Source organism: Panulirus ornatus, chromosome 9 (genome assembly GCF_036320965.1).
Source record: "Panulirus ornatus isolate Po-2019 chromosome 9, ASM3632096v1, whole genome shotgun sequence".
NCBI lineage: Eukaryota > Metazoa > Arthropoda > Malacostraca > Decapoda > Palinuridae > Panulirus > Panulirus ornatus.
Window position 1 is genome coordinate 46,748,332 of NC_092232.1, and position 27,446 is coordinate 46,775,777.

At 40.0% G+C, this 27,446-nt stretch overlaps 1 protein-coding gene across 4 annotated transcripts in view; it reads left to right on the forward strand.

The window, feature by feature from the left end:
- Positions 1 to 27,446, forward strand: part of Shark (SH2 ankyrin repeat kinase) — a 192,047-nt gene that overhangs the window by 80,537 nt on the left and 84,064 nt on the right. For 3 of the 4 annotated variants that reach the window (XM_071665126.1, XM_071665129.1, XM_071665128.1), the window contains 3 exons: positions 7,332 to 7,540; positions 15,969 to 16,145; positions 19,814 to 19,967. In XM_071665126.1, coding sequence (XP_071521227.1) covers positions 7,332 to 7,540; positions 15,969 to 16,145; positions 19,814 to 19,967 — 540 coding nt within the window. The remainder of the gene's footprint in view (positions 1 to 7,331; positions 7,541 to 15,968; positions 16,146 to 19,813; positions 19,968 to 27,446) is intronic. The other variant, XM_071665127.1, reaches the window with a different exon arrangement.

The window sequence follows — 27,446 nt, forward strand, 5'->3', positions numbered from 1 at the left end:
TGGAATGATGTGGTATACCAGGGTCAATGTGCTGTCAGTGGATTGAACGAGGGCATGTGAAGCATCTACTATTCTGGATATGTTTTTTTACTTGTTAGTCCATCTTGCTGTAACTAAATAACCTCTCCATTTGGTTCTTCTGATCACACTCTCATAAATGTATATAGTTTAATGGCACTACCCCTTCCACCAGCTCCTCTAAGCATAAATACTGCCACCTCAACAAAGCTGGCTGGAATAACTTACATAAATTCTTTTCTGACTTTCCTTAGGAGATTTCTGTCTCATATGTGATGATTCATCTGTTTCTGCCAGATGCATAGCAGAAGTCATTCTTGCATGAATGGAAGCATTTATTCCCTTTTTCCTTCAAGAAGACCTCTTCTTCCAATCCATGGTTCCACTATTCCTGGTCTGAGGCCATTCTGGCAAGGGATCAGGCATAACTGGCTTGGAAAACTCTTCTTCCTCTGACTCCCATTCAGCTTTTATCATTGCCTGTAATCATTGCAAGCACATTATCTCTGAGGCAAAGCATTCCTTTCTTGAAAGGAAGCACATCTACCTCTCCTTATCATCCACTGATTGGTCTTTTTGGTCTTTAGCTAGGTGCATCTCACAAGAACTTCTGTTGCTCTACTATTCTTTCACTTTTCCATTTGATGGTTCTTTAGCTGTCTCTCTCGTAGACAAAGCCACCCTCTTTGGGTTCGGTTTCTCATGTGACTATACCTTGGATGAAGGATTTTTACATTCCTTCACCCCCTGATGTTCCTCTTATTAATCCTGTGCTCCTCCCTGTAATCTCTTTTCGGACTGTCCAGTAGACATTCTCTCCTGAGACATGCAAGGCTGATGGCCTTGATGGCATCCATCCCTATGTATTGAAAGGATGTGCCCTTGAACTTGCACATGTACATGCTTGTCTGTTCTGTTCCTGTTTGGAATAAAACATTTTTCCTTCTTCTTGGAAGCATGTGTTGATTCATCTTATCCCTAAGAGGGATGACCATTCTGAATCCTCTGACTATCACCCTGTTGCTTTGATATCTACCATTTCCAAAGTCTTTGAATCCCTTTTCAGCTCCTATATCCTGAGACACCTCGAGTCTCACAGTCTTCTCTCTGATCACCAGCATGACTTCCATAGCATGAGAGCCACTAATGATATTCTTTTCTATCTTACTAATATCTGGTAATATCTCTTGAAAGATTTTGAGGAGTCTTATGTAGTTCCCCTTTCCATGTCTAGAGCCATGATAATATGTGGCATCAGGGTTTCATTTCTAACACTCCCCCTTTTGTCTTCCCTCCCTCACTTTCCTTCTTCATATCTAGCTTTCTCTTTAGTCGTTTCATGTCATTGGATGTTGTTGGATCAACCTCTCCCCTTACTCCATCAAAAATGGTGTCCCTCAAGGTTCTGTTGTGTCTCCTCTGCTCTCTCTCCTTTTTATCGACTTCCTTTCTTCCACAAATAACCAAATGCTCTCATATGCTGATAACACTGCATTCCTTTATGTCCTTCAATTCTGCTCTTTCTTCTTTCACTCGATCTATATCTTATCTCGTCATGGCTTCCTTAATAAACACAGACTTGGATAGGATATTTCAGTGGGATTCACAAAATCTGGTTAAGTTTTATGCCTTCATGACCCATTTTACTGCCTGTCTCCCAGTCAAAAATTCCTCTCATGTTTGAACGTTCTGTAATTCCACCTCTTAAGTCAATGAATGTAATTGATATTAGTGATATTACAGGAATATTCACTCTTATCTTGAAAACCCCACATTTTAGAAGTAGCTAAATCTGCCTCTAAGAGTCTGGAAATCTTGTTTAGATGTTAAGATTTCTTTTCTTTTGAGCATTTGTTCCATTTATAAGAAGGATTGATCAAGCCTTGTATGGAGAACTGCTCTCACATTTGGTTCTAGCTTTGCATTCTTACTTTACAGAGCTGAGTCGAAAGTGGTTCGACTTATAGACTCTCCCAGGCGAACTTCTAAACTTGATCCACTTGCCCTACTCAGCAGTGTTGGATAATTTTTCCTCTTTATTTAGGTATTACTCTAGTTTTTGCTTCCAAGAGCTGGCCAGTTGTGTGCCCCCATCCATTAGCTTGTCCATGCAATACTTGGCAAGCTGCTGCATCACATGATTACTGTGTAGCCAATAGCTTTGGATCTCTTTACCTTCTCATGTCTTTTCTAATAACTATGACCTGTCACAATTTAAATGACAAGTTTTTCACCTCCACCAAAATTGAAAAAAATTATTGCCATTTCCTGCATTAACTGGATAGCACCAGGAACTGAAAAAGATAGGCCACATTTACTCACATCCATTCTTTAACTGTCATTTGCAGTGCACCGAAACCACAGCCTCCTATCCACGAACAAGCCCTGCAGCCCTTTCCATGGCTCCTCCCAGCTGCTTTGCATGCCTTTGTTCATTCCATTCACAGCATGTTGACCCCAGTGTACCACATTATTCCAGTTCATTCAATCTTGCATACATCCTTCACCCTCTTGCAATTTCAGGCTCCAATTGCTCAAGATCTTTTTCACTTCATCCTTCGATCTCCAATATGGTCTTCCCCTTCTTCTTCTGGACCCCTTCATTTCTGACACATATATCCTCTTTGTCAAGCTTTCCTCACTCATTCTTTCCATATGTCCAATCCATTTTAACACTCTTTTCAACTCTTCTTACAATTATTACCCCACCTCTCTCTTATCCTTATGTTACTTACTCGATCAAACTGCCTCACACCACATATTGTCCTCAAACATTTTGTTTCTAACTTTTCCTCCCTCCTTTGAAAAATCTTGTTTTTAGCCCATGCCTTGCATCCATACAGCATTGTCAGAACTATTGTACCCTCAAACATACCCATTTTTGCCCACCCAGGTACCAACCTCACTTCCCACATGAGTAAAATGAATGAATCATATAATGGGATGAAGATCAAATAATCTCTATGTGCTCAGCAGAGACAGAATCATTGCCCAAGGAAAGTCAATCATCTTTCTAAGGAAAACCCAGTTAGAATATTTGTGAAGTGATCCTGTCACCCTAAAAATGTAGCAGAAAGTATCAAAAGGGAGCATTGGCTGTGATGTACTGAGAAAAGCAACATCTGTAAGAGTGTGATCAGATAAACCATTTGTTGGTAAAATTACGTAGCTAGAGAGTGAGAGGGATAAGAGATTTAGATTAAAACCAGATTGTTGGAAGATTGATCATAATGTTCAAGAACAAATGTCAGGTGTTGGATTTATTTGCTTTGAATCATTAAGATTAGACATCTGGGTAAGTTGATGGATTTCAGACAGGCTTTGTGGTTTATGTTAAAGTGTCCATGGGTTGAGGAGGAAAGGATATTATAACCTTCAGGTAGGGTTTGAAATAATCATGGGTTATGATAAATTATTGAGTTAAAGGAGGAATAGGGATATCAGTGAGATAGTACTAGTTGAGGGAAATTTGGAACCAAATGACAATAAAAGTTAATGATTCAAAGTCCTTGTGACATGCAACTAGCTTGTTTGGGTGGAGATCAGAATGTATATATGCAAAGGTCTCAGTGAGAGGTAAGATCCTAAGAACAGTACTAGTTATGTGCTCATCAGGAGGACGATTAGCAGAAGGACCTTGAATGTTGGTGAAATAACTGAAAGAAGTGAGGTCTGTCGATGCCTTGCCATCTAATTGTAGCAGAGTTAGACAAGTTGTCATATTGTTTTAGTTGTATTGTTGATTATGATGGTTGTTGTAGCATTATTAATGGGCTTATGCACTTCATAAACAGACTTTGGAGGCTTGTCATAGATTAACTCATTCCCTTTGTACTTGAAGTTAGTTGAGGTTGCCAGAATGGTTTTTGAAATTTGTGCATATGATCCTCTTCATATGAATGGGAATTAGGTTACAGATGATAGAAAGATAATCTTGTGTATGATAATGTGGGCTTGGAGATTAAACTTGTTTTATGAAATGTAGACTCAGCTCTCCAAAACTTATACTCTTTTCCCTTTCAAGATAAATATATATTTTTTACTTATTTTCATGTTAACGGCAGTTGAAAATGCTATATATCATTAAGTATTCAGACATGACAAAGTACAAGTAACAGGATATAGAAATTTTTTCATCCCCAGTAGCAGGATATAGAAATTCTGTCATCCTCCAGACAAGCATATCTTCACAACTTTAGTCAGGAAGTCATTGATTGGAGATGTTCTTTTTCAAATTAAGATTTTGCATATGTACTCACACAAGCAACTGCATTTATTGGGTGATCTTTCTTGATGCATGTGCTTCATTTCATCATAATGATAGATTCCCTAATACTTATTTTTTGTTGTACTTATGCTGTACAAGTTTCCAGTAAGAATCATTTGGGCACTGTGTAGCGCATTCATTGATTCACTGAAGTGTAGGCTCAGCTCTCCATAACTTATACTCTTTTCCCTTTCAAGATAAAAATATTTTTTTACTTATTTTCCATGTTAATGGTGATTGGAAATGTTATATATCATTAAGTATTCAGACATGACAAAGTACAAGTAACAGGATTTAGAAATTTTTTCATCCCCAGTATGAGGATATAGAAATTCTGTCATCCTCCAGACTACCATATCTTCACAACTTTAGTCAGTAAGTCAAAGACTGGAGATGTTCTTTTTCAAATTAAAATTTTGTGGATGTGGTTATGTACTCACACAAGCAACTGCATTCATTGGGTGATCTTTCTTGATGCATGTGCATTAAGCCTCATTTCATTATAATGATAGATTCCCTAATACTTATTTTTTGTTGTACTTATGCTGTACAAGTTTCCAATAAGAATCATTTGGGCACTGTGTAGTGCATTCATTGATTAACTGATGTTGTGGGAAGAAATATACCTCTCTTGTTTTAGACCTATTCATCATGTAAGAAATAAACTTCTTGTGTTAGACCTATTCATTATGTAATTTTTTCACTTGATACTTTATTTCGGAAGGTGAATAGTGTGAGGAAAATGGGTTAGATGGGAGTGTCAGTGAAGGGGTAGATAGGGAAGTGGTAATAGGCAAATCAGAGGTGAAAAAGTGATGGAGTGAGTATTTTGGTATATGTGGTGTGTTCAAGACAAGGTGGTTTGCAGAGCAAGAGTCATATGTATGGTTTAGTGAAAAGAGAGGTGGTAGTGAAAGCCTTGCGTAGAGTAAGTGTGGCAAACAGCTGGATGGGATTGCCATGGATTGCAATTGATTTTCTCAAGAAAGGAAGTGATAGTATTGGTGATTGGCTGATAGTCAGGGTTGTTATTATATATATTATCCAACTTGAGGACTTGAGATGCCTTAAAACTGGCAGAATGTATGTATGATGCCCCTATGTAAAGGTAAGTGGGACAAATATTAATGTTCGAATAATTAATGTATAAATTGTTCAGTATACCTCTTAAGGGATAGCAAAGAATGGTGATTGAAAGTGTGCTATCATGCACAGAGTTTCCAGTTGGAGGGGAGCATTGTGGCATCAGGAGAGGTAGAGGATGTGTATCCCAAGTGCTTGCTTTGAAAAACTGTGTGAAAAATACATGAAAAGAGAGAGGGCATTGATGGCCCTGAAAGAAGTATATGTTAGGGCTGATAAAGACACCTTGTGGAAGATGTTATGAATATATGGTGTAGAAGGAAAGTTACAAGGTGCTATTAGGAATTCTTACCGAGAGAGTAAAGTATGTGTACAAGTAGTTAGAAAGGATGGTGAGTGGTTCAGATGAGAAGGTGGCTGTGCATCAGTGGTGTATGATGTCACCATGGCTGTTTAATCTGCTCACAGATGGGTTGGTGAGGGAAATAGATGCAAGGGTGTTAGAGAGAGGGGTGGGTCTACAGGATGCTGAGGGTAGAGGGACCTGGGAGATGAGCCAGTTCCTGTTTGCACGTAACACATCTCAGGTGATGGATTTGACAGAGAAGTTCCCGAAGTTGATGTATGAGTTTAGGAGTTTGTGTGAAAGGAGGAAGTCTCAAGAATGAATGTGAACAAAAAGTAATGTAATTGAGAGTAACAGGGGGGTAAGACGGGATGTTTTGAGTTTGAATAGGGAAAATCTCGAGCAAGTGGCGTGCCTTGGATTTCTGGGAGTAAACATGGCAATGAAAAGATTCATGGGAGCTGAAGTGAGTCATGACATGGGAGTGGGGATTGATATGTAGGATGCATTGAGGAGGGTGTGGAAGGAGAGGTCCAGTCTCTGTCAGGGCAAAGATGGCTGTTTAAAGGTATATTAGTCCCAGCAGTATTTTATGGATGTGAGTCTTAAGGACTGAATGCAAAGAATGGAAGGCAATGGATGTGTTGAAAGTGAAATGCTTTGGACAATATGTAGTGTGAAGTGGGTTGATTATGCAGTGAATTCCAATTTAAGAAAAAAGAGTGGTATTAAATACCGTCAGATTCAGAGAGCTGACCATGGGTTGCTGAAATGGGTAAGATACATGGAGAGAATGAATGAAGGAAGACTGACTGAAAGGATCTACAAGTCAGAAGTGTAGGGAGCAGGGAGAGGCAGGAACATTGAGAAAGAAATGGAAGGATGGAGTTAAAGAAGTTTTGGGTGTCTTTGTCTTAACATTCATTTGTATAAAAGGGTGTGCATGGGATAAAGTGACTTGAGTGATGTAAGGAATTTGAGTGGAAGAGTGCTGTAGGAGAGAAATGGTGGAAGAATACTTGGATTGATGTATGCGAGGGAAGCAGTAAGGACAGGAATAAGTTGACATTCTTTTGCTGTGGCCACCTCCTTGATGGGAGTTCTTAGAGGGAAGAGGCATCCAAGATATAGATAGATGGATAGATAGGAAGATCGGGTGATATGGCATATTTGGGGTGATTTGCAGTCATTTGATTGAACTAGAGCCTATAAAGTGACCAGGGGAAACCACGTTGTGGTTTTTGGGTCTTGAGTTTGGATAATGGGCTCTAGTTTCAGGGCATTTTACATAATAGCCGGAAAGTAGATGTGAAAAGTGAGGCTGTTTTGTTTATGTGTGCCTGGCACTACCTTGTTCACATGGGAGACAACTAGCATGAATAGCACATGGGAGACAACAAGCATGAATAGAAAATGATACAGTTTTAGTATAGACTGTTATTAATAAGAAGACATGAAACTATATTAAATGGATGCGTCATCACAGAGGTATAGAACATAACTGACAAATTCATTTGATCAAAAATTTCTATTGTAATCATAGCATACCTGGATCTTGCACATAGGAAATCTTGAAAAGCTGTACTTTTCCTAACTGGAGGGTCTCTTTATTCTCAGTGAATCACCATGCTCCTGTTCCTCGGTATGAATTAAAGGACTATTACCATGGACGCATCGACCGTCACTTGGCACAGGAATGCCTTTTTAATGCTCCAAATGCCAAAACTGGCCATTTTCTCCTCCGGCAGAGTACAAGAAAACAGGATATATATGTGCTGACCTTGCTGTTTAAAGAGCAGTCATTTAATTATGAAATCTCTGATGATGTAAGTTAAAAATTCAGTAGTATATTTACATTAGTCACTTTGGTAATTTCTCTTATTAACTTCTTTACACTCTATCACACACTCCAACAACTGCTTCAGGAGTAGTGCTATGCCTTCCTTAGATCTGATCCTCTCATCAACCCCTGACTTTACTCCTAAGACATCTCCAAACCATTCTTCCCCTTTACCCTTGAGTTTTGTTTCCCTCAAAGCTAGAACATCCAGGTTTCTTTCCTCAAACATACTACCTATCTCTCCTTTCTTTTCATCTTGGTTACATCCACACACACTCAGACACCCCAATCTGTGCCATTAAGGTGGGTGAGCACTCCCTGCTTGACTCCTACCATTTCCTCTTTTAGAAATTGAAATACAAGAAGGGGAGGGTTTCCTGCCCCCTGTAGTTGCCTTCAACGACATGCAGGGAATACAAGGGAAATATTCTTTCTCCCTTATCCCCAGGGATATTATTATTATTATTATTATTATTATTATTATTATTATTATTATTATTATTTATTTATTTTATTTATTTTGCTTTGTTGCTGTCTCCCGCGTTTGCGAGGTAGCGCAAGGAAACAGACGAAAGAAATGGCCCAACCCACCCCCATACACATGTATATACATACACGTCCACACATGCAAATATACATACCTATGCATCTCAGTGTACACATATATATACATGCACAGACACATACATATATACCCATGCACACAATTCACACTGCCTTTATTCATTCCCATTGCCACCTCGCCACACATGGAATTATTATTATTATTATTATTATTATTATTATCTTTTGCGCAATCCATCACTGATTCCCTAGATACATCCCATTCCTCCCCCACTCCCCTTGCTTCCATTGTTCTCACCTTTTTCCATTCTGTACTCAGTCTCTCCTGGTACTTCCTCACACAGGTCTCCTTCTCAAGCTCACTTACTCTCACCACCCTCTTCACCCCAACATTCACTCTTCTTTTCTGAAAACCCATACAGATCTTCACCTTAGCCTCCACAAGATAATGATCAGACATCCCTCCAGTTGCACCTCTCAGCACATTAACATCCAAAAGTCTCTCTTTCGCATGCCTGTCAATTAACACGTAATCCAATAACGCTCTCTGGCCATCTCTCCTACTTACATAAGTATACTTATGTATATCTCGCTTTTTAAACCAGGTATTCCCAATCATCAGTCCTTTTTCAGCACATAAATCTACAAGCTCTTCACCATTTCCATTTACAACACTGAACACCCCATGTATACCAATTATTCCCTCAACTGCCCTCAACTGGGTTGATTAGAAAGGGTAGTGAGTGGTGGAATGAAGAAGTAAGAGTATTAGTGAAAGAGAAGAGAGAGGCATTTGGACGATTTTTGCAGGGAAAAAATGCAATTGAGTGGGAGATGTATAAAAGAAAGAGACAGGAGGTCAAGAGAAAGGTGCAAGAGGTGAAAAAAAGGGCAAATGAGAGTTGGGGTGAGAGAGTATCATTAAATTTTAGGGAGAATAAAAAGATGTTCTGGAAGGAGGTAAATAAAGTGCGTAAGACAAGGGAGCAAGTGGGAACTTCAGTGAAGGGCGCAAATGGGGAGGTGATAACAAGTAGTGGTGATGTGAGAAGGAGATGGAGTGAGTATTTTGAAGGTTTGTTGAATGTGTTTGATGATAGAGTGGCAGATATAGGGTGTTTTGGTCGAGGTGGTGTGCAAAGTGAGAGGGTTAGGGAAAATGATTTGGTAAACAGAGAGGAGGTAGTAAAAGCTTTGCGGAAGATATAAGCCGGCAAGGCAGCGGGTTTGGATGGTATTGCAGTGGAATTTATTAAAAAAGGGGGTGACTGTATTGTTGACTGGTTGGTAAGGTTATTTAATGTATGTATGACTCATGGTGAGGTGCCTGAGGATTGGCGGAATGCGTGCATAGTGCCATTGTACAAAGGCAAAGGGGATAAGAGTGAGTGCTCAAATTACAGAGGTATAAGTTTGTTGAGTATTCCTGGTAAATTATATGGGAGGGTATTGATTGAGAGGGTGAAGGCATGTACAGAGCATCAGATTGGGGAAGAGCAGTGTGGTTTCAGAAGTGGTAGAGGATGTGTGGATCAGGTGTTTGCTTTGAAGAATGTATGTGAGAAATACTTAGAAAAGCAAATGGATTTGTATGTAGCATTTATGGATCTGGAGAAGGCATATGATAGAGTTGATAGAGATGCTCTGTGGAAGGTATTAAGAATATATGGTGTGGGAGGAAAGTTGTTAGAAGCAGTGAAAAGTTTTTATCGAGGATGTAAGGCATGTGTACGTGTAGGAAGAGAGGAAAGTGATTGGTTCTCAGTGAATGTAGGTTTGCGGCAGGGGTGTGTGATGTCTCCATGGTTGTTTAATTTGTTTATGGATGGGGTTGTTAGGGAGGTAAATGCAAGAGTTTTGGAAAGAGGGGCAAGTATGGGGTCTGTTGGGGATGAGAGAGCTTGGGAAGTGAGTCAGTTGTTGTTCGCTGATGATACAGCGCTGGTGGCTGATTCATGTGAGAAACTGCAGAAGCTGGTGACTGAGTTTGGTAAAGTGTGTGGAAGAAGAAAGTTAAGAGTAAATGTGAATAAGAGCAAGGTTATTAGGTACAGTAGGGTTGAGGGTCAAGTCAATTGGGAGGTGAGTTTGAATGGAGAAAAATTGGAGGAAGTGAAGTGTTTTGATATCTGGGAGTAGATCTGGCAGCGGATGGAACCATGGAAGCGGAAGTGGATCATAGGGTGGGGGAGGGGGCGAAAATTCTGGGGGCCTTGAAGAATGTGTGGAAGTCGAGAACATTATCTCGGAAAGCAAAAATGGGTATGTTTGAAGGAATAGTGGTTCCAACAATGTTGTATGGTTGCGAGGCGTGGGCTATGGATAGAGTTGTGCGCAGGAGGATGGATGTGCTGGAAATGAGATGTTTGAGGACAATGTGTGGTGTGAGGTGGTTTGATCGAGTGAGTAACGTAAGGGTAAGAGAGATGTGTGGAAATAAAAAGAGCGTGGTTGAGAGAGCAGAAGAGGGTGTTTGAAGTGGTTTGGGCACATGGAGAGAATGAGTGAGGAAAGATTGACCAAGAGGATATATGTGTCGGAGGTGGAGGGAACAAGGAGAAGAGGGAGACCAAATTGGAGGTGGAAAGATGGAGTGAAAAAGATTTTGTGTGATCGGGGCCTGAACATGCAGGAGGGTGAAAGGAGGGCAAGGAATAGAGTGAATTGGAGCGATGTGGTATACCGGGGTTGACGTGCTGTCAGTGGATTGAATCAAGGCATGTGAAGCATCTGGGGTAAACCATGGAAAGCTGTGTAGGTATGTATATTTGCGTGTGTGGACGTATGTATATACATGTGTATGGGGGGGGTTGGGCCATTTCTTTCGTCTGTTTCCTTGCGCTACCTCGCAAACGCGGGAGACAGCGACAAAGTATAAAAAAAAAAAAAAAAAAAAAAAAAATTATTATTATTATTATTATTATTTATTATACGTGGTTGCTGTTTCCCACATCAGCGAGGTCATGCCAGGAAACAGATGAAGAATGGCCCATCCACACATATACACACATTAATACATAAACGCCCATACTCACACATATGCCTATCAACATATACATACATATACATACATACACATATACATATATATATATATATATGCATGTACATATTCGTACTTGCTTGCCTTCACCCATTCCTGGCAACACCCCTCCCACAGGAAACAGTATCACTACCCCTTGCTTCCAGGGAGTTAGCACCAGGAAAACAGACAAAAAGGCCACATTTATTCACACTCAGTCTCTATCTGTCCTGTGTAATGCACCGAAACCACAGCTCCCTATCCATATCCAGGCCCCACAGACCTTTCATTGATTTACTCCAGATGTTTCACATGCCCTGGTTTTACTGGGATTGATATGCTGTCAGTGGACTGAGCCAGGGCATGTGAAATGTCTGGGGTAAATCATGGAAAGGTCTGTGGGGCCTGGATGTGGATAGGGAGCTGTGGTTTTGGTGCATTACACATGGCTGCTAGAGACAGAGTGTGAACAAATGTGACCTTTCTTGTCTTTTCTGGTGTTACCTCATGGGAGGGGGGTTTGCTATTTCCTGTATGGCGGGGTAGCGACAGGAATGGATGAAAGCAAGCAAGTGTGAGTATGTACGTGCGTACATATGTATATGTGTATGTATGTATATGTTGATATGTATATGTGCGTGTATGAGCGTTTATGTATTTATATGTGTATATGAGTGGATGGGCCATCATCATCTGTTTCCTGGCGCTACCTCGCTGACTCGGAAAATAGCGAATAAGTATTATAAATAATGAATAGTAAATATTATTATTATTATTACCATGATATACGTGGGTGCAGGGATCCTGGGAGATGAATGTTTTGCTGTTTGCTGATGACACGGCTGTGCTGGTAGACTCGAGATGAACACTAGAGAAGCTGTTGTCAGAATTTAGGAGTATGTATGAAAGGAGGATGTTAAGAGTTCATGAGAAAAAATAAGCTAAGTTTAGCTGGGGGAGAGATAGGTTGGTTTAGAAGTGGGCTTGAATGGAAAGATTGTGGATGAAGTTTATTGTTTTATGTACCTGAGAGTGGACAAAGCAACAGATGGAACTATGGAAGCTGAAATGAACCTTAGGAATAAAGGGGTGAAGATCCTTGGTGCATTTAGGATTATATGGAAAGAGTCACCTGTGAGGGTGAGAATGGGTATGTTGGATAATGCAGTATTCGAGACAGTGCTGTATGGATGATTTATGGGGCCTTTACGCAAATGTAAGGAAAAGGGTAGATGTGTTGGAAATGAAATACTTAAAAAGATTGTGTGGTTTGAGAAGAGTTGATCAATTAAGGAATGGCAGGCTAAAAGATAGGTTGAGTAATAAGGAGAGTATGATTGAGAGCTAGAGTGCTCTGATCTGATTTGGACAAATGGAGAGGATGAGTGAAGAGAGACCAAGAAGATATACAAGTCAGATTTGGGAAGATCAGGTAGGAGGGGAGGACCAAGGACAAGATGGAAAGATTGAGTAAAAGATACTTTGAAAACCTGGGGCCTGAATATGCAGGAGGGTATGAGGCATGTATGTGATAGAACACATTGTAGCAATATGGTGTACAAGGGGCAACATGCTGTCAGTGGGCTGAACTAGGGTGTATGAAGCAGTGAAGTGAAACCATGGAAAAGTCAGCAAGGCTTGGCTGTGGATACGGGGTTTTGGTTTCTGTTCATTGTACATGACAAGTGTGGCTGTAAGCAAACAGGGCATTCTTCATCTGTTGCTGGTACCTCACTAATTTTGGAAAAGGCAAATGAATATGGAAGAGCTGTTATATAGAGCATCCTAAAGCTTTCATTTTATCCATGTTTACATCCAGCACATGCTTTCTATTTTTTATCTTGTACACATGTGAACCCTGATGTTTTCTCGATATTCTTATGGCACCTTCAACAGATTACATTGTGTAACAAATTTTTACTTTGTTTTTGCTCCTGGATAATAAGTGTTATTTTCTAATTGATTATGTATAAAAAGTATAGAAAATGGCTATTATTCCCTTGATGCTTTGATTTTGTGATCAGGATAGTGACATTTTGAAATTTACCTATTTTTTAAAATATTTCAGAGAGATTTAATGATGAGTAGCTGATATAGAATTTTCTTGAAGTTTCCAGTAATATAGATAGTAGTATAGCTATAAGGGCCTTAAACCAACCAGTTCAATTTAGATCTAGCTGCCTAAGTGGATACATATACATACATTTTTCTGAGATGGCATCTAGAGGCTTCAAACATCCGGCAGACACATTTTGCTATGTCTGCGGCCAGTTTATCAAAACAAGCAAAAAAGTACTCAGTGGCAGCATCAGCAGCTAAGATGTGCAGGGCATATTTCAGCATACCTGTCAGGAATCAAGACAAATTCTGGGCCCCTCATTTCATCTGTGAGCACTGCAAAAAACTCTGGAAGGTAAGATAGACAATTTTTGCTCCTTTGGATGGTGGAATTTTATAATATTTTTTAGAAATTTTGAAATTTAGAAAATTTTGTATTTAAATTTTTTATTTTCAGTGTTATTGAAAAAAAAATCATGTATGGAATATGTTGAGAGAGGCTCTTATACATTAGTCATGGGTGAAATGAATTTATAAACAAATATATGATTTGTTTTTTCATAATCACAGTTTTATATTGTTTCTATTGCAGGATGGTACAGAGGGGAAAACTGAGCCATGAAGTTCGCTGTCCCAAAACTTGGCGGGAACCCACTTACCACTCAAGCAACTGCTACTTCTGCATGGTGGACCCTTCCAAGCGTTGGACTGGCAAGGCTGCACTTGCTGTCATGTATCCGGCCCTTCCATCACCCATTACCATTGTTCCACACAGCTCTGAGCTCCCTGTACTCACTCCTCTGGAGAGAGAGTACCCATCATCAGAACAGACCAGCAAGTCAGAGGGGTTGAAGACATTGTAGATCCAGATTACTATTTTAGAATTGCAGCTGAGGAGAGAAACCCTTACTACCCCAGTCAAAAAGACCTCAAAGTCTTGATCAGATATCTTTGTTTCACAAAGTCCAGTGCTGAGCTTTTGACGTCTAGGCTGAAGCTGTGACGCTTGTTAGATGAAAGTGTGCAAATCACAGATCAGAGGAAGTGTCCCCCAGGTTTTTCCAACTTCATCACCCAACAAGATGAGCTTTGTTTCTGCCACAATGCAACCAGTCTAAGGTGATCGGAAATGTCTTTAACCCAAATGAGTGGCGCCTCTTTATTGACAGCTCATCCAGAAGCCTCAAAGTCGTGCTGCTCCATAACAGGAACAAGTACCCGTCTCTTCCCTGGCTCACTTGGTGCACCTCAAAGAAATAAATAATGATGTCAAGACCTAGCTAGACATCTTGAAGCATGATGAGCTCAGCTGGGAAGTCATCAGAGACTTCAAAATGGTGGCATTCCTGTTGGGTCTCCAAGGAGCTTTTACCAAGTTTCCTTGCTATCTTTTACTTTAGGACAGCAGGGACATCACAGCGCATTACCACAAGCAGGACTGGCCACAGTAAACCGAATTCTCTGTGGGGATGAACAACATCAAGTGGAAGCCACTGGTGGATCCTTGGAAAGTGTTGATACCACCACTGCAGATAAAATTAGGTCTAATGAAACAATTTTTCACAGCTCTAAATAAGGAGTCTGCAATCTTTGAAGTATTTTCAAGACTTCTTCCCTAAGCTATCTGAGGCAAAGGTCAAAGCCAGTGTCTTTGTCAGACCTCAGATAAAGAAGATCTTGGAATGCAAGGAATTCCCCAAGAAGCTCATTGGGAAGGAGAAAGGAGCTTGATACAGCTTTGCCGCAGTGGTTCAGGGCTTCCTGGGCAATCATAAGGCCAAAAACTGTGTGAAGCTGGTTGAGACTATGGTGAAGAACCATGGCAAAATGGTTTGCGGATGTCCCTTAAAGTCCATGTCCTTGATGATCATCTTGATGAATTCAAGAAGATGATAGTGTATTCAGAGGAGCAAGGTGAGCACTTCCAATAGGATATACTGGTCTTTGAATGCCGCTACCAAGGAACATATAACAAGAACATGATGGGGTCTGATTTGTGGAAGTGATTTATAGTACAATCGTAAATCTCGAAAAACTACTCTTCTAAATCTTTTGTGATCACTTTAACATTAGTGTAAATACATGTAAATTTTGATTCATATGTTGTTGTTTTTCAGAATTTATGTGAATGAAAATGTGCAAAGTCTCCTGTTGTCCAATTGGAAGTAGGTAAACTTCAAAATGTCACTTCCTGGTCACAAAAGTAAAGTTTGAAGGGAGTAATAGCCTTTTTCTCTGCTTTTTACACATAAGCAATCACAAAATAGCACTTACTACCCAGGAGCAAAAATTGTGTTACATAGTGTTATCTGTTTTAACTCACAAGTCTCTCCTAGCTCACTTAATTCTGCATATATATTTTCATCTGCTTTTAGTCTTTTTATATTAAAAAAATCATCTAGGTTGTTTGAATGAATTTCTGCATAGGTGACCATATTGCATAACAGCAAACTGTGTTGACCAACAGTGATTAGACATCATGCTCTTTGTGATTTTTTACTTAATCTCTAGCTCAGTTGGCTAAGCTGTTGTCATAGCCTAATCCATTGTCTTTGTTCATCAGTTTTCAGCTTCTCCAAAACTTAAATTTACTTGAAACTTAGCTTGTATGTTTGTGTATCCATAGCAAGATTTTTCCCTGGATTTGTATTTTGTGTTTTTTGGTAAAGTTAGTTAGGAACTTATTGAAGAGCATTATATGATATTAACATTATTCTTTGATGATTTTTTTTTTAGGGTATGATGTATTCTTTGATGATTTTTTTTTTAGGGTATGATGTTTTTCATTGATGATGGCCCTTACTTTGATTCACTGGAGTCACTGGTAGACCATTACATCCGCTTTATGGATGGCTTACCTTGTTGTCTGGTCACTCCTGTCCAGCCACTTCTGCCTTTAGCTGAGGAAGACATTCCAGCAAGATTTCATTCTGTCATTCCCGGTCCTGTAAGTAATGATTACTTTTCAAGGAGTGAGAATTGAAATCAAGGTATGGTGATCGACCCACAGGCAGCACAAAGACAAAAGGATTGGGGGATTTTCATAATTGATGTGCATTGAGCCTAATTATGAAAATCAGTACACCATATTCTGAATTCTGTGAAGGATGGCTGTATAAAATCTAGTGTGGTTAGTGCATATTTCTGAGATTTCATTCACAGTTTTCACTCACATATACACACACACACACACACTTTTCTTTTTCTGATGTGACTATTTTTTTTCTCAAATTTGTCCCTCAAGCTATAAGGGAATCTCCAGGATCTCCTTGAGTTGGGAGACTTTAACTACCATCTGGTGAGTTTAATGCTTCTCTTCCTTCGCTAACCACCTAAGCAGTGGTTGCAACATTACCTTTCATTGGAATTCTCCCCTCCCGTTAGCAGTCATCACCCTGTTATGATGGCTTTGGCCTGCAACTGTTAGGCTGTATCAGAACAATGAGGTAGGATTGTTGAGATGTTCAGATGGGGATTGCATTGAAAGATGTTGCCAACCACACAGGGTGGAGTTGGCCAATGATTTGAAAGTGGATTTTGCAATGGCAGACAGAAGGTTCCTTAGTAAGTAGTCCTCATATTGGCAGGCAGTACATAATGACACCCAGGACAGATATAGAGATCATGAGGGCTGCACAGGAGATTCCAGCAACATCAGCAGTGCAGCTAACATGCACTTTGCAACTGCAATGCTTTCCTATCACCCTGAGATGGCACCTGCATAGAAGTAGAATTCATTGTTATGTGCCAGTGCACCAGGACTGCCAGACACCACAGACCAGAGAATCCCAGCTTGGTTTTGCTCTCCAGTACCTTCCACATAATGATGAATTTTGGAACTGTCATCTTTACAGATGAGATCTTCACATCCGTAGAAGCCAGAGCAAGGCAGTGTTAGAGATCTCAAAGCATATGCTTCAGGCAAGAGAACATCCAGGAGTGAAACATAAGTAATGTAGTGTGTTCTTCTGGGGATGAATGTGGTCATACAGCCTAGGAAAGTTAGTGAAAATCTGTCTTCATGCCATGAAAATTACTGCTCCTGACACCATTAGCCTGGTCCAAGACAGATGTCCCTTTCACCCCAACCAGGTTGCGAGGAAGCAGAACTCAGGACACCCAGAAATTGAGGTCCTTGACCAGCCTTCTAAGGGGTATTATTTTTTTCGAATTTGAACACCTATAGGCTATTATGTGGTAGGAGTGGAATGTTGAGGAGCATTACAACTGTCAAGTAGTTGAAAATAAGATGCATGAGAGGCAGAAGAGCTTGCAGGATTGACCAGACTTCTGCATGAATCTTGTTCAGTCCATTCCTTGTAGGTTGGATAGAATCTTTGAGGCAAAGGGACTGGATGTCTTACTGAGATTATTTTTGGCAATGTTAGATTATTTCATATTAAGATATATTTATCCGTTTCATCACATATGGAAAGAATTTTTCTCAATTTCTTCACATATGTAAAGAAATTATTTTTTGATATAAAAGCATTGTTCATGCCACCAGAGTTTGATTATCAACTTATGATCATTGAGGAATTTCTTGTGCACTTACAGTAATCCTACAATCTGACATGCTGATTTGAATAGGGATATGAACTGCACTCCTATAGACGTGTTACTATGAATTTTGGAAGCAAATGCTGTTTATCAACCAATCTTGACTACCTTGTATTGATGCATTGGTATGTTATTAAACATCATGAGGAAATAATAAGTCATTGTGAGTTAGAGAAGACAAATAGTTCTGATGACTATGCCCAAAACCTGGGTTATTACTGGAAGGTTGTTTACTAAGTATTTTGACCAGGAAGTCATAAAAATTCAGTGTCAAAACAATAACTTTGAGAGTTAAAACGTATGTGCTGTATTTAAGAAAGATAGGCAGAGTTCCATGGGTAGAAGTGTTAAGACAGTCTGCTAATTGCTCAGCATCACTCAGATTGCAGCATAGCACCCAGGATGGTAGTTCACTGTGTGCCAATATAATGTCCAACCTCTACAGGCCAGTGGGAAGACAATGCCAACAACAATACGTTGGTGATATTAGTCACACAACTGGGCATACACACACACACGCACAAACTCTTTCTCATAAGTTTGGTAACCTATTCTAACCAAGCATAAAGAGCTTATAGAGAATATCTAGAGGAGAATATCATAGATAGTACAGAATTAATAAGAGAGCATAGATAAAGAGAAGGCTAGGGGCTTTGAATTTATCCTCCATAGAAGACAGAGGGTTGACCTTATTAGAGTCTTTATAAGTTTTAAAAGAGATTAATAACATGGACAGCGAACAGTTCTTTAAGAGGACATAACATGAAATTAAGAAACTTGTTAAAAAGGGTGTTTAGAAATATTTTTACAGTATAAGAGTGGTGGATAGATGGAACAGAATGACTGAGGCCATGATCAATGCAAACAGCAGACATAGATTTATGTATGATAGTGGCTTTGCAAATGTAAAACTCTCTCACCATATGGTACAAATGGGTAATTACACACACACTGTCTCTATCATGTGAATATCATGAGAGAAAGAGGAGGAAGGAGGCAGATAAGGAAATGTATTTCTCTGTAGTATGAGTAAATGTATCCACCTAAGAGGTTCAAGGACAGTAGGAGCTACAGGCTGCATTGAATTAATCTACTCCTTTATCAACAAGATATTCTTCACTACAGGATATTCTTTACCACCTCTCATCTTCAGTGGAGTAGAACATCCCTCTCCTTTTCCCCAGTGGCAACCTATCCAATCAAATAACCTCACTTCCAGCAGTAACTCTTCCACCCTGTGCATGCCACCTCCTCACCTCACTCAAAACAGCACCATGTAGGGGTTAAAACTCAAATCTGATCTGGAGGTGAGCCAGGGTTTTGGAGTTCATTTCAGTAACTCAGTGTGGCTGTGGGAGAAGTGGACTTTTGGTAAATCCTGGCTCCTTCTCAAGCTTTAGTTAGCCACCACTGATATACAGCCACCACACTGCATCATTGGCTCTGATTGGCTGAAATTTCCACTGCATCATTGGCTCTGATTGGCTGAAATTTCAAAACTCTCCATGTCAGAAACCTCTTTACACATTGGGCCAAAACTTTACATAGATGATAAATCAATGTTCTATTATGTTGCTTCATTTCATGTCAGTTTGATGACCAGTATTGGCCAAGTTAGCAGTATACTTTCACTTCTGGTTTGCCTCTTGTCTTAACTTTCTTTCTCTTAATCCCCTCCCTCCATTCTCATTGTAAATCACTAAATATTCAAAATGATTTAGGTGGAATGGGAATTGCTGGGGAAGGATTGTAGTGGTAGGAGGTGGAGGAAGTACTTATAAACTTTATGTACTTTCTCATCCACCCTTTTATACTATTCATATTTTGACCCTCAAAAGAGGGCAGAGAAGACAGAGAATGAATGTCCTTATCTCTTTAACCTGCTTTTGACATTTTGCATGAGGCCTAGGCCGATGTAGGGCATTTTTCTGAGATCAAAACCTTTGACAAGAAGAGAAATTGCATAGTATATAGTGTCTTTTTAGATCAATTAGAAATATGATCCATCTTATGTTAAGTGTTTTTAAGTAATTTAGTAACCCTGATTATACCCAGCAGGAAGTTATCTACCATGCAGACAGTGATGGAAATCCTAGTTCATCAGAGCATCATCCATTGCTCTCAGCTCCTTGTCAAGAAGATCTCAATACTCTTCCTTTAAGCACTCTGGAAATACATGGGGCACAAAATCCTGATATTGTTGTCACAAGTAAGTGAAATTTCTGTAATTTTGCATTCATATACTACTAGGTAAAGAGAATGATATTTTCTTGGTTATTCCTTTCATGTATCATGATGTGCTTTTCATTTGACCTTGCTGTAAGGAGGCATACTGCGGTTTCAGAAGTGGTAGAGGATGTGTGGATCAGGTGTTTGCTTTGAAGAATGTATGTGAGAAATACTTAGAAAAGCAAATGGATTTGTATGTAGCATTTATGGATCTGGAGAAGGCATATGATAGAGTTGATAGAGATGCTCTGTGGAAGGTATTAAGAATATATGGTGTGGGAGGCAAGTTGTTAGAAGCAGTGAAAAGTTTTTATCGAGGATGTAAGGCATGTGTACGTGTAGGAAGAGAGGAAAGTGATTGGTTCTCAGTGAATGTAGGTTTGCGGCAGGGGTGTGTGATGTCTCCATGGTTGTTTAATTTGTTTATGGATGGGGTTGTTAGGGAGGTAAATGCAAGAGTTTTGGAAAGAGGGGCAAGTATGAAGTCTGTTGGGGATGAGAGAGCTTGGGAAGTGAGTCAGTTGTTGTTCGCTGATGATACAGCGCTGGTGGCTGATTCATGTGAGAAACTGCAGAAGCTGGTGACTGAGTTTGGTAAAGTGTGTGGAAGAAGAAAGTTAAGAGTAAATGTGAATAAGAGCAAGGTTATTAGGTACAGTAGGGTTGAGGGTCAAGTCAATTGGGAGGTGAGTTTGAATGGAGAAAAACTGGAGGAAGTGAAGTGTTTTAGATATCTGGGAGTGGATCTGTCAGCGGATGGAACCATGGAAGCGGAAGTGGATCATAGGGTGGGGGAGGGGGCGAAAATTTTGGGAGCCTTGAAAAATGTGTGGAAGTCGAGAACATTATCTCGGAAAGCAAAAATGGGTATGTTTGAAGGAATAGTGGTTCCAACAATGTTGTATGGTTGCGAGGCGTGGGCTATGGATAGAGTTGTGCGCAGGAGGATGGATGTGCTGGAAATGAGATGTTTGAGGACAATGTGTGGTGTGAGGTGGTTTGATCGAGTAAGTAACGTAAGGGTAAGAGAGATGTGTGGAAATAAAAAGAGCGTGGTTGAGAGAGCAGAAGAGGGTGTTTTGAAATGGTTTGGGCACATGGAGAGAATGAGTGAGGAAAGATTGACCAAGAGGATATATGTGTCGGAGGTGGAGGGAACGAGGAGAAGAGGGAGACCAAATTGGAGGTGGAAAGATGGAGTGAAAAAGATTTTGTGTGATCGGGGCCTGAACATGCAGGAGGGTGAAAGGAGGGCAAGGAATAGAGTGAATTGGAGCGATGTGGTATACAGGGGTTGACGTGCTGTCAGTGGATTGAATCAAGGCATGTGAAGCGTCTGGGGTAAACCATGGAAAGCTGTGTAGGTATGTATATTTGCGTGTGTGGACGTGTGTATGTACGTGTGTATGGGGGTTGGGCCATTTCTTTCGTCTGTTTCCTCGCGCTACCTCGCAAACGCGGGAGACAGCGACAAAGTATAAAAAAAAAAAAAAAAAAAAAAAAAAATTTTATCATACTTTGTTGCTGTCTCCTGTGTTAGCAAGGTAGCGCAAGGAAACAGACAAAAGGATGGCCCAACCCACCCACATACACATGTATATACATACAATCCCACACATGCACATATACATTCCTATACATTTCAATATATACATACACAGACATATACATGTCTGTGTATACATTATCCCTGGGGATAGGGGATTAAGAATACTTCCCACGTATTCCCTGCGTGTCGTAGAAGGCGATGAAAAGGGGAGGGAGCGGGGGGCTGGAAATCCTCCCCTCTCGTTTTTTTTTTTTAATTTTCCAAAAGAAGGAACAGAGGGGGCCAAGTGAGGATATTCCAAAAAAGGCCCAGTCCTCTGTTCTTAACGCTACCTCGCCAACGCGGGAAATGGCAAATAGTTTAAAAGAAAAAGAAAAGAAAGACATATACATATATACACATATACATATTCATACTTGCTGCCTTCATCCATTCCCAATGCCACCCCACCACACATGAAATGGCAACCCCCTCCCCTCGCGCATGCACGAGGAGCACTAGGAAAAGACAGCAAAGGCCACATTCATTCACACTCAGTCTCTAGCTATCATGTGTAATGCACCAAAACCACAACTCCCTTTCCACATCCAGGCCCCACAAGACTTTCCATGGTTTACCCCAGATGCTTCACATGCCCTGGTTCTATCCATTGATAGCACATCGACCCTGGTATACCACATCGTTCCAATTCACTCTATTCCTTGCACGCCTTTCACTCTCCTGTATGTTCAGGCCCCAATCGCCCAAAATCTTTTTCACTCCATCCTTCCACCTCCAATTTGGTCTCCCACTTCTCCTCATTTCCTCCACCTCTGACACGTATATCCTCTTTGTCAATCTTTCCTCACTCGTTCTCTCCATGTGACCAAACCATTTCAATACATTCTTTTCTGCTCTTTCAACTACACACTTTTTTTTACCACACATCTCTCTTACCCTTACTTTACTGACTAGATCAAACCACCTCACACCACATATTGTCCTCAAACATCTCATTTCCAACATATCCACCCTCCTCTGCACGATCCCATCTACAGCCCATGCCTTGCAACCATATAACATTGTTGGAACCACTCTTGTTTCAAACAAACCCATTTTTGCTATCCGAGATAACTGTCTTGCCTTCCACACATTCTTCAATGCTCCCAGAGCCTTCTCCCCCTCCTCCACCCCTTGACCCACTTCCGCTTCCATGGTTCCATCCTCTGCCAAATCCACTCCCAGAGATCTAAAACACTTCACTTCCTCCAGTTCTTCTTCGTTCAAACTGGACTCCCAGTTGACTTGTCCCTCCACCTTACTGAACCTAGTAACCTTGCTCTTATTTACATTTACTCTCAGCTTTCTTTTTTCACACTTTTTATCAAACTCAGTTACCAGCTTCTGCAGTGTTTCACCGGAATCAACCAACAGCGCTGTATCATCAGCGAACAACAACTGACTCACTTCCCAAGCCCTCTCATCCTCAACAGACTGCATATTTGCCTTTCTCTCCAGAACTCTTGCATTCATCTCCCTAACAACCCCATTCATAAACAAATTAAACAACCATGGAGACATCATGCACCCCTGCCGCAAACCAACATTCACTGGGAACCAATCAACGTTTCCCTCTTCCAACTCGTTCACATGCCTTACATCCTCGATAAAAACTTCACTGCCTCTAGCAACCTACATCCCACACCATATACCCTTAATACCTTCTACAGAGCATCTCTATCAACTCTGTCATATGCCCTCCCCAGATCCATGAATGCCACATACAAATCCATTTGTTTTTGTAAGTATTTCTCACATGCATTAATCAAAGCAAACACCTGATCCACACATCCTCTTCCACTTCTGAAACCACACAACTCTTCCCCTTTCTGATGCTCTATACATTCCTTCACCCTCTCAATCAATACCCTCCCATATAATTTCCCAGGAATACTTAACAAACTTAACAACTTAAAAAACATTCACCTTTATCCCCTTTGCCTTTGTACAATGGCACTATGCATGCATTCCGCCAATCCTCAGGCACTTCACCATGAACCATACATACTGTGAATATTCTCAGCAACCAGTCAACAACACAGTCACCCCCTTTTTTAATGTATTCCACTGCAATACCATCAAAACCCGCCACCTTGCCAGCTCTCATCTTCTGCGAAGCTTTCACTACCTTTCCTCTGTTTACCAAACCATTCTCCCTGACCCTCTCACTTCGCACACCACTTCAACCAAAACACCCTATATCTGCCACTGTATCATCTAACTTATTCAACAAACCTTCAAAATACTCACTACATCTCCTCCCTTCACCACTACTTGTTATTACCTCCTCATTATCCCCCTTCACTGATGTTCCCATTTGTTCTCTTGTCTTACACACTTTATTTACCTCCTTCCAAATTATCTTCTTATTCTCCCTAAAATTTAACAATACTCTCTCACCCCAACTTTCATTTGCCCACCTTTTCACCTCCTGCACCTTTCTCTTGACCTCCTGCCTCTTTCTTTTATACATTTCCCAGTCATTTGCACTATTTCCCGACAGAAATCATCCAAATGCCTCTCTCTTCTCTTTCACTAATAATCTTATTCTTCATTCCACCACTCACTACCCTTTCTAATCTGCCCACCTCCCACCTTTCTAATGCCATAGGCATCTTTTGTGCAAGCTATCACTGCTTCCCTAAATACATCCCATATCTCCTCCACTCCCCTTACGTCATTTGCTTTCACCTTTTTCCATTCTGCACTCAGTCTCTCTTGGTACTTCCTCACACAAGTCTCCTTTCCAGGCTCACTTACTCTCACCACTCTCTTCACCCCAACATTCTTCTTTTCTGTAAACCTCTACAAATCTTCACCTTCTCCTCCATAATATAATGATTTGACATCCCCCCAGTTGCCCCTCTCAGCACATTAACATCTAAAAGTTTCTCTTTCATGCGCCTATCAATTAACACGTAATCCAATAATGCTCTATGGCCATCTCTCCTACTTACATATGTACACTTATGTGTATCTCTTTTTAAACCAGGTATTCCCAATCACGAGTCCTTTTTCAGCACATAAATCTACAAGCTCTTCACCATTTCCATTTACAACACTGAACACTCCATGTACATCAGTTATACCCTCAACTGCCACATTAATCACCTTTGCATTCAAGTTTCCTATCACTATAACCTGGTCTCATGCATCAAAGCTGCTAACACACTCACTCAGCTGCTCCCAAAACACTTGCCTCTCATGCTCTTTCTTCTCGTGACCAGGTGCATAGGCACCAATAATCACCTATCTCTCTCCATCCACTTTCAGTTTTACCCATCTCAATCTAGAGTTTACTTTGTTACATTCTACTCTGGAATTTATATGAGATGATATTAATGAAATTCAACATTGATTGATATATCATTCAAGAACAGTCTTTTCCTGCCATCTCATGGCAACTCACCACTAGTGCTTGAATTGATATGAGAAGCATAGATGGCTAGACTTTTTTTTTCTTCTTTAGGGATATTCCATTACTTGCCTTCATTCATATATTTCTCTAGTGAGCTATCAGGTTGCCTTAGGTAACTGGCATGCTTATTCAATGAAGAAAATATAGTTGATATATCTTTAGAGATGTCTATAAACAATGCTGTTATCATCATCTAAACCTTCCCCACCTGTACAACTAGCTAAGACATCTCTGAAACCACCCACATATGCCAGTCTCTCAAATGTCATCAAGTGATGTGCTTACATTTTGCTTCAGCAAGGCTAAGCTGATTCATTGATTAGCTGCCAACTCTGTGAGTTGACTTAAAAGTTTATGTTTTGATGGATATCTTAACTAAAATATGTTGACTCCTGACAAATGAAACTTTGTTATATTGGGCAATAATTTAACTAAGCAACACCAAACTTTGTCTTCAGTCTCTTCTTGTGTAAACACGGCACCTGCTATTTTTTACTTTTTTGTGAAGGTTTTAAGCTTTATTTTTTTTTTAGAGACCAGTCAAGAGTAGCTTGAAGGGGGTCATAAAATGCAGGTCATTTGTTACAGATTTTAGATATGAAATATACATGATATATTTTGCAAACAGTCCATAAATACATAGAATACATAGAGTCTTGACCATTTCTTTCATGTATTAGGTTTTTTGGTCATTTGTTTCTCATCTTGATGTAAATGCATATTCCCAGTTGTCCGTGACTGTCAATTATAGTGGTCCAGGGGAGACAGCGTATCATCCATTTTTGACAAATATCACCAGAGATTTAGTATAGCTTTAAGATATATTTTTGGTCATCAATGTCATATGCATCAAATTTTAGATTCTGGATGGCCAGTTGTAATGCTGAAGACATCCGCATGCTTTATTGTCAAATTCTGGACTTGAATGGTCGTCGTAACACCTAAGGAACTCAAATACATTAAGCATCAGGTGCAGGACTTTTGAAATGCCATAGACATCCACGAACACTATGTCTCAAACTCTGGACTCTGGAAGTCTTTTTATTTTTTTTTCCTCAAATCACAGACAAGAGTCCTCATCTCATCAAGGCCGGGCCTTAATTGAAATATAGAAAGGTTAATGAAAGGGAAAAAGAAGAGACAAGGAAAAGTAATTACGAATTTTCAAGAAAGTGAAAACCTGTCTTTTAAGATGTGCCAGATCATAGTCGTTGGGAAAGACATGAAAGGATAAAGAATCCACAGCTTTGAGGTTTAGGGAAAGAAATAGTTATCAAAATGGCCCACCTGTGCAACTGCCACACAATAATCATGTGATGCAGCAGCTTAATAAGTATTGCTTGGTTTAGCTAATGGTGAGGGCACACAAGCAGCCAGCTCTCAGTAGCAAAAACCAAAGTATTACCTATAGAAGAAGGAGAATGAACCAACATTGTTGACTTAGAGCAAGCAGATCACGTTTTGAAGTTATCCTGTGAGAGTTTATAAGTCAGACCACTTTTGACTCAACTCTTGTCAAGTAAGGATGCAGAACTAGAACCACCTCAAATAAGAGAGCAGTACTCCATATGAGGGCTTGTTCTAAAGAAAAGAAATTTCGACATCTAAACAGGACTCCCGTTTTCTTAGAGGCAAACTCAGCTATTTCCATAATGTGGGGTTTCCAAGATAGAGTGGATGTTACAGAAATGCCAAGTTCATTGAGTCAAGAGGTGGAATTATGGAACTGTCAAAGGAGAGGAGAAAGTTATGAGGAATTTTCGGTAGAGGGATGTGTAGAAACTGGGTCTTAGAGGCATTAAACTTAATCAGATTTTGTATATCCCTCTGAGATATCCTGTCCAAGTCCACGTTTATTGAGGAAGTTGTGTCAAGAAGAGATGCTGATCGAGTAAGAGAAGAAGGAGCAGAATTGAAGTATGTAGAGGAATGCATATCACAATAGTCAAATTCTATATTCCCCAGGATGTGTTTATGGATTTAGGGGTGTGTATTGTAATTACTTGTTTTTAATTGCCTATTCTTCCAGTATAGGGAGAGAACTCTGCACTTGTGGTGGGAAAATTTGTTGCCCTCAGCCTTTCATTGTAGCTCAGCTATGGTTATTCAGGTAATATCTTATTTTTCATTTCCTGGACTCTTTCATTTAAGTCTTTATACAGTAGTACATTGTTAGTTTTATTATGATTTTTGTGTATGATGTATATAGATATACATAAGGATTTTTTTTTATATCGTGATTAAATATGTAATTATTGCTTTTTCCCATACATGGTCTTATACTTATTTACATTATTTTTGTATGATTTTGATAAGAGTTCTTCAATAGTGTTAAAAGTTTTTAGAAGTTATATGATAAGATTTTGATGCTAGAGATAGTAACTAACACTCTTAGCCACCACTTCCTCCTTTGTTTATTGTACAGCGTGTCAGGAAGACCTGGGAAGTGTTCT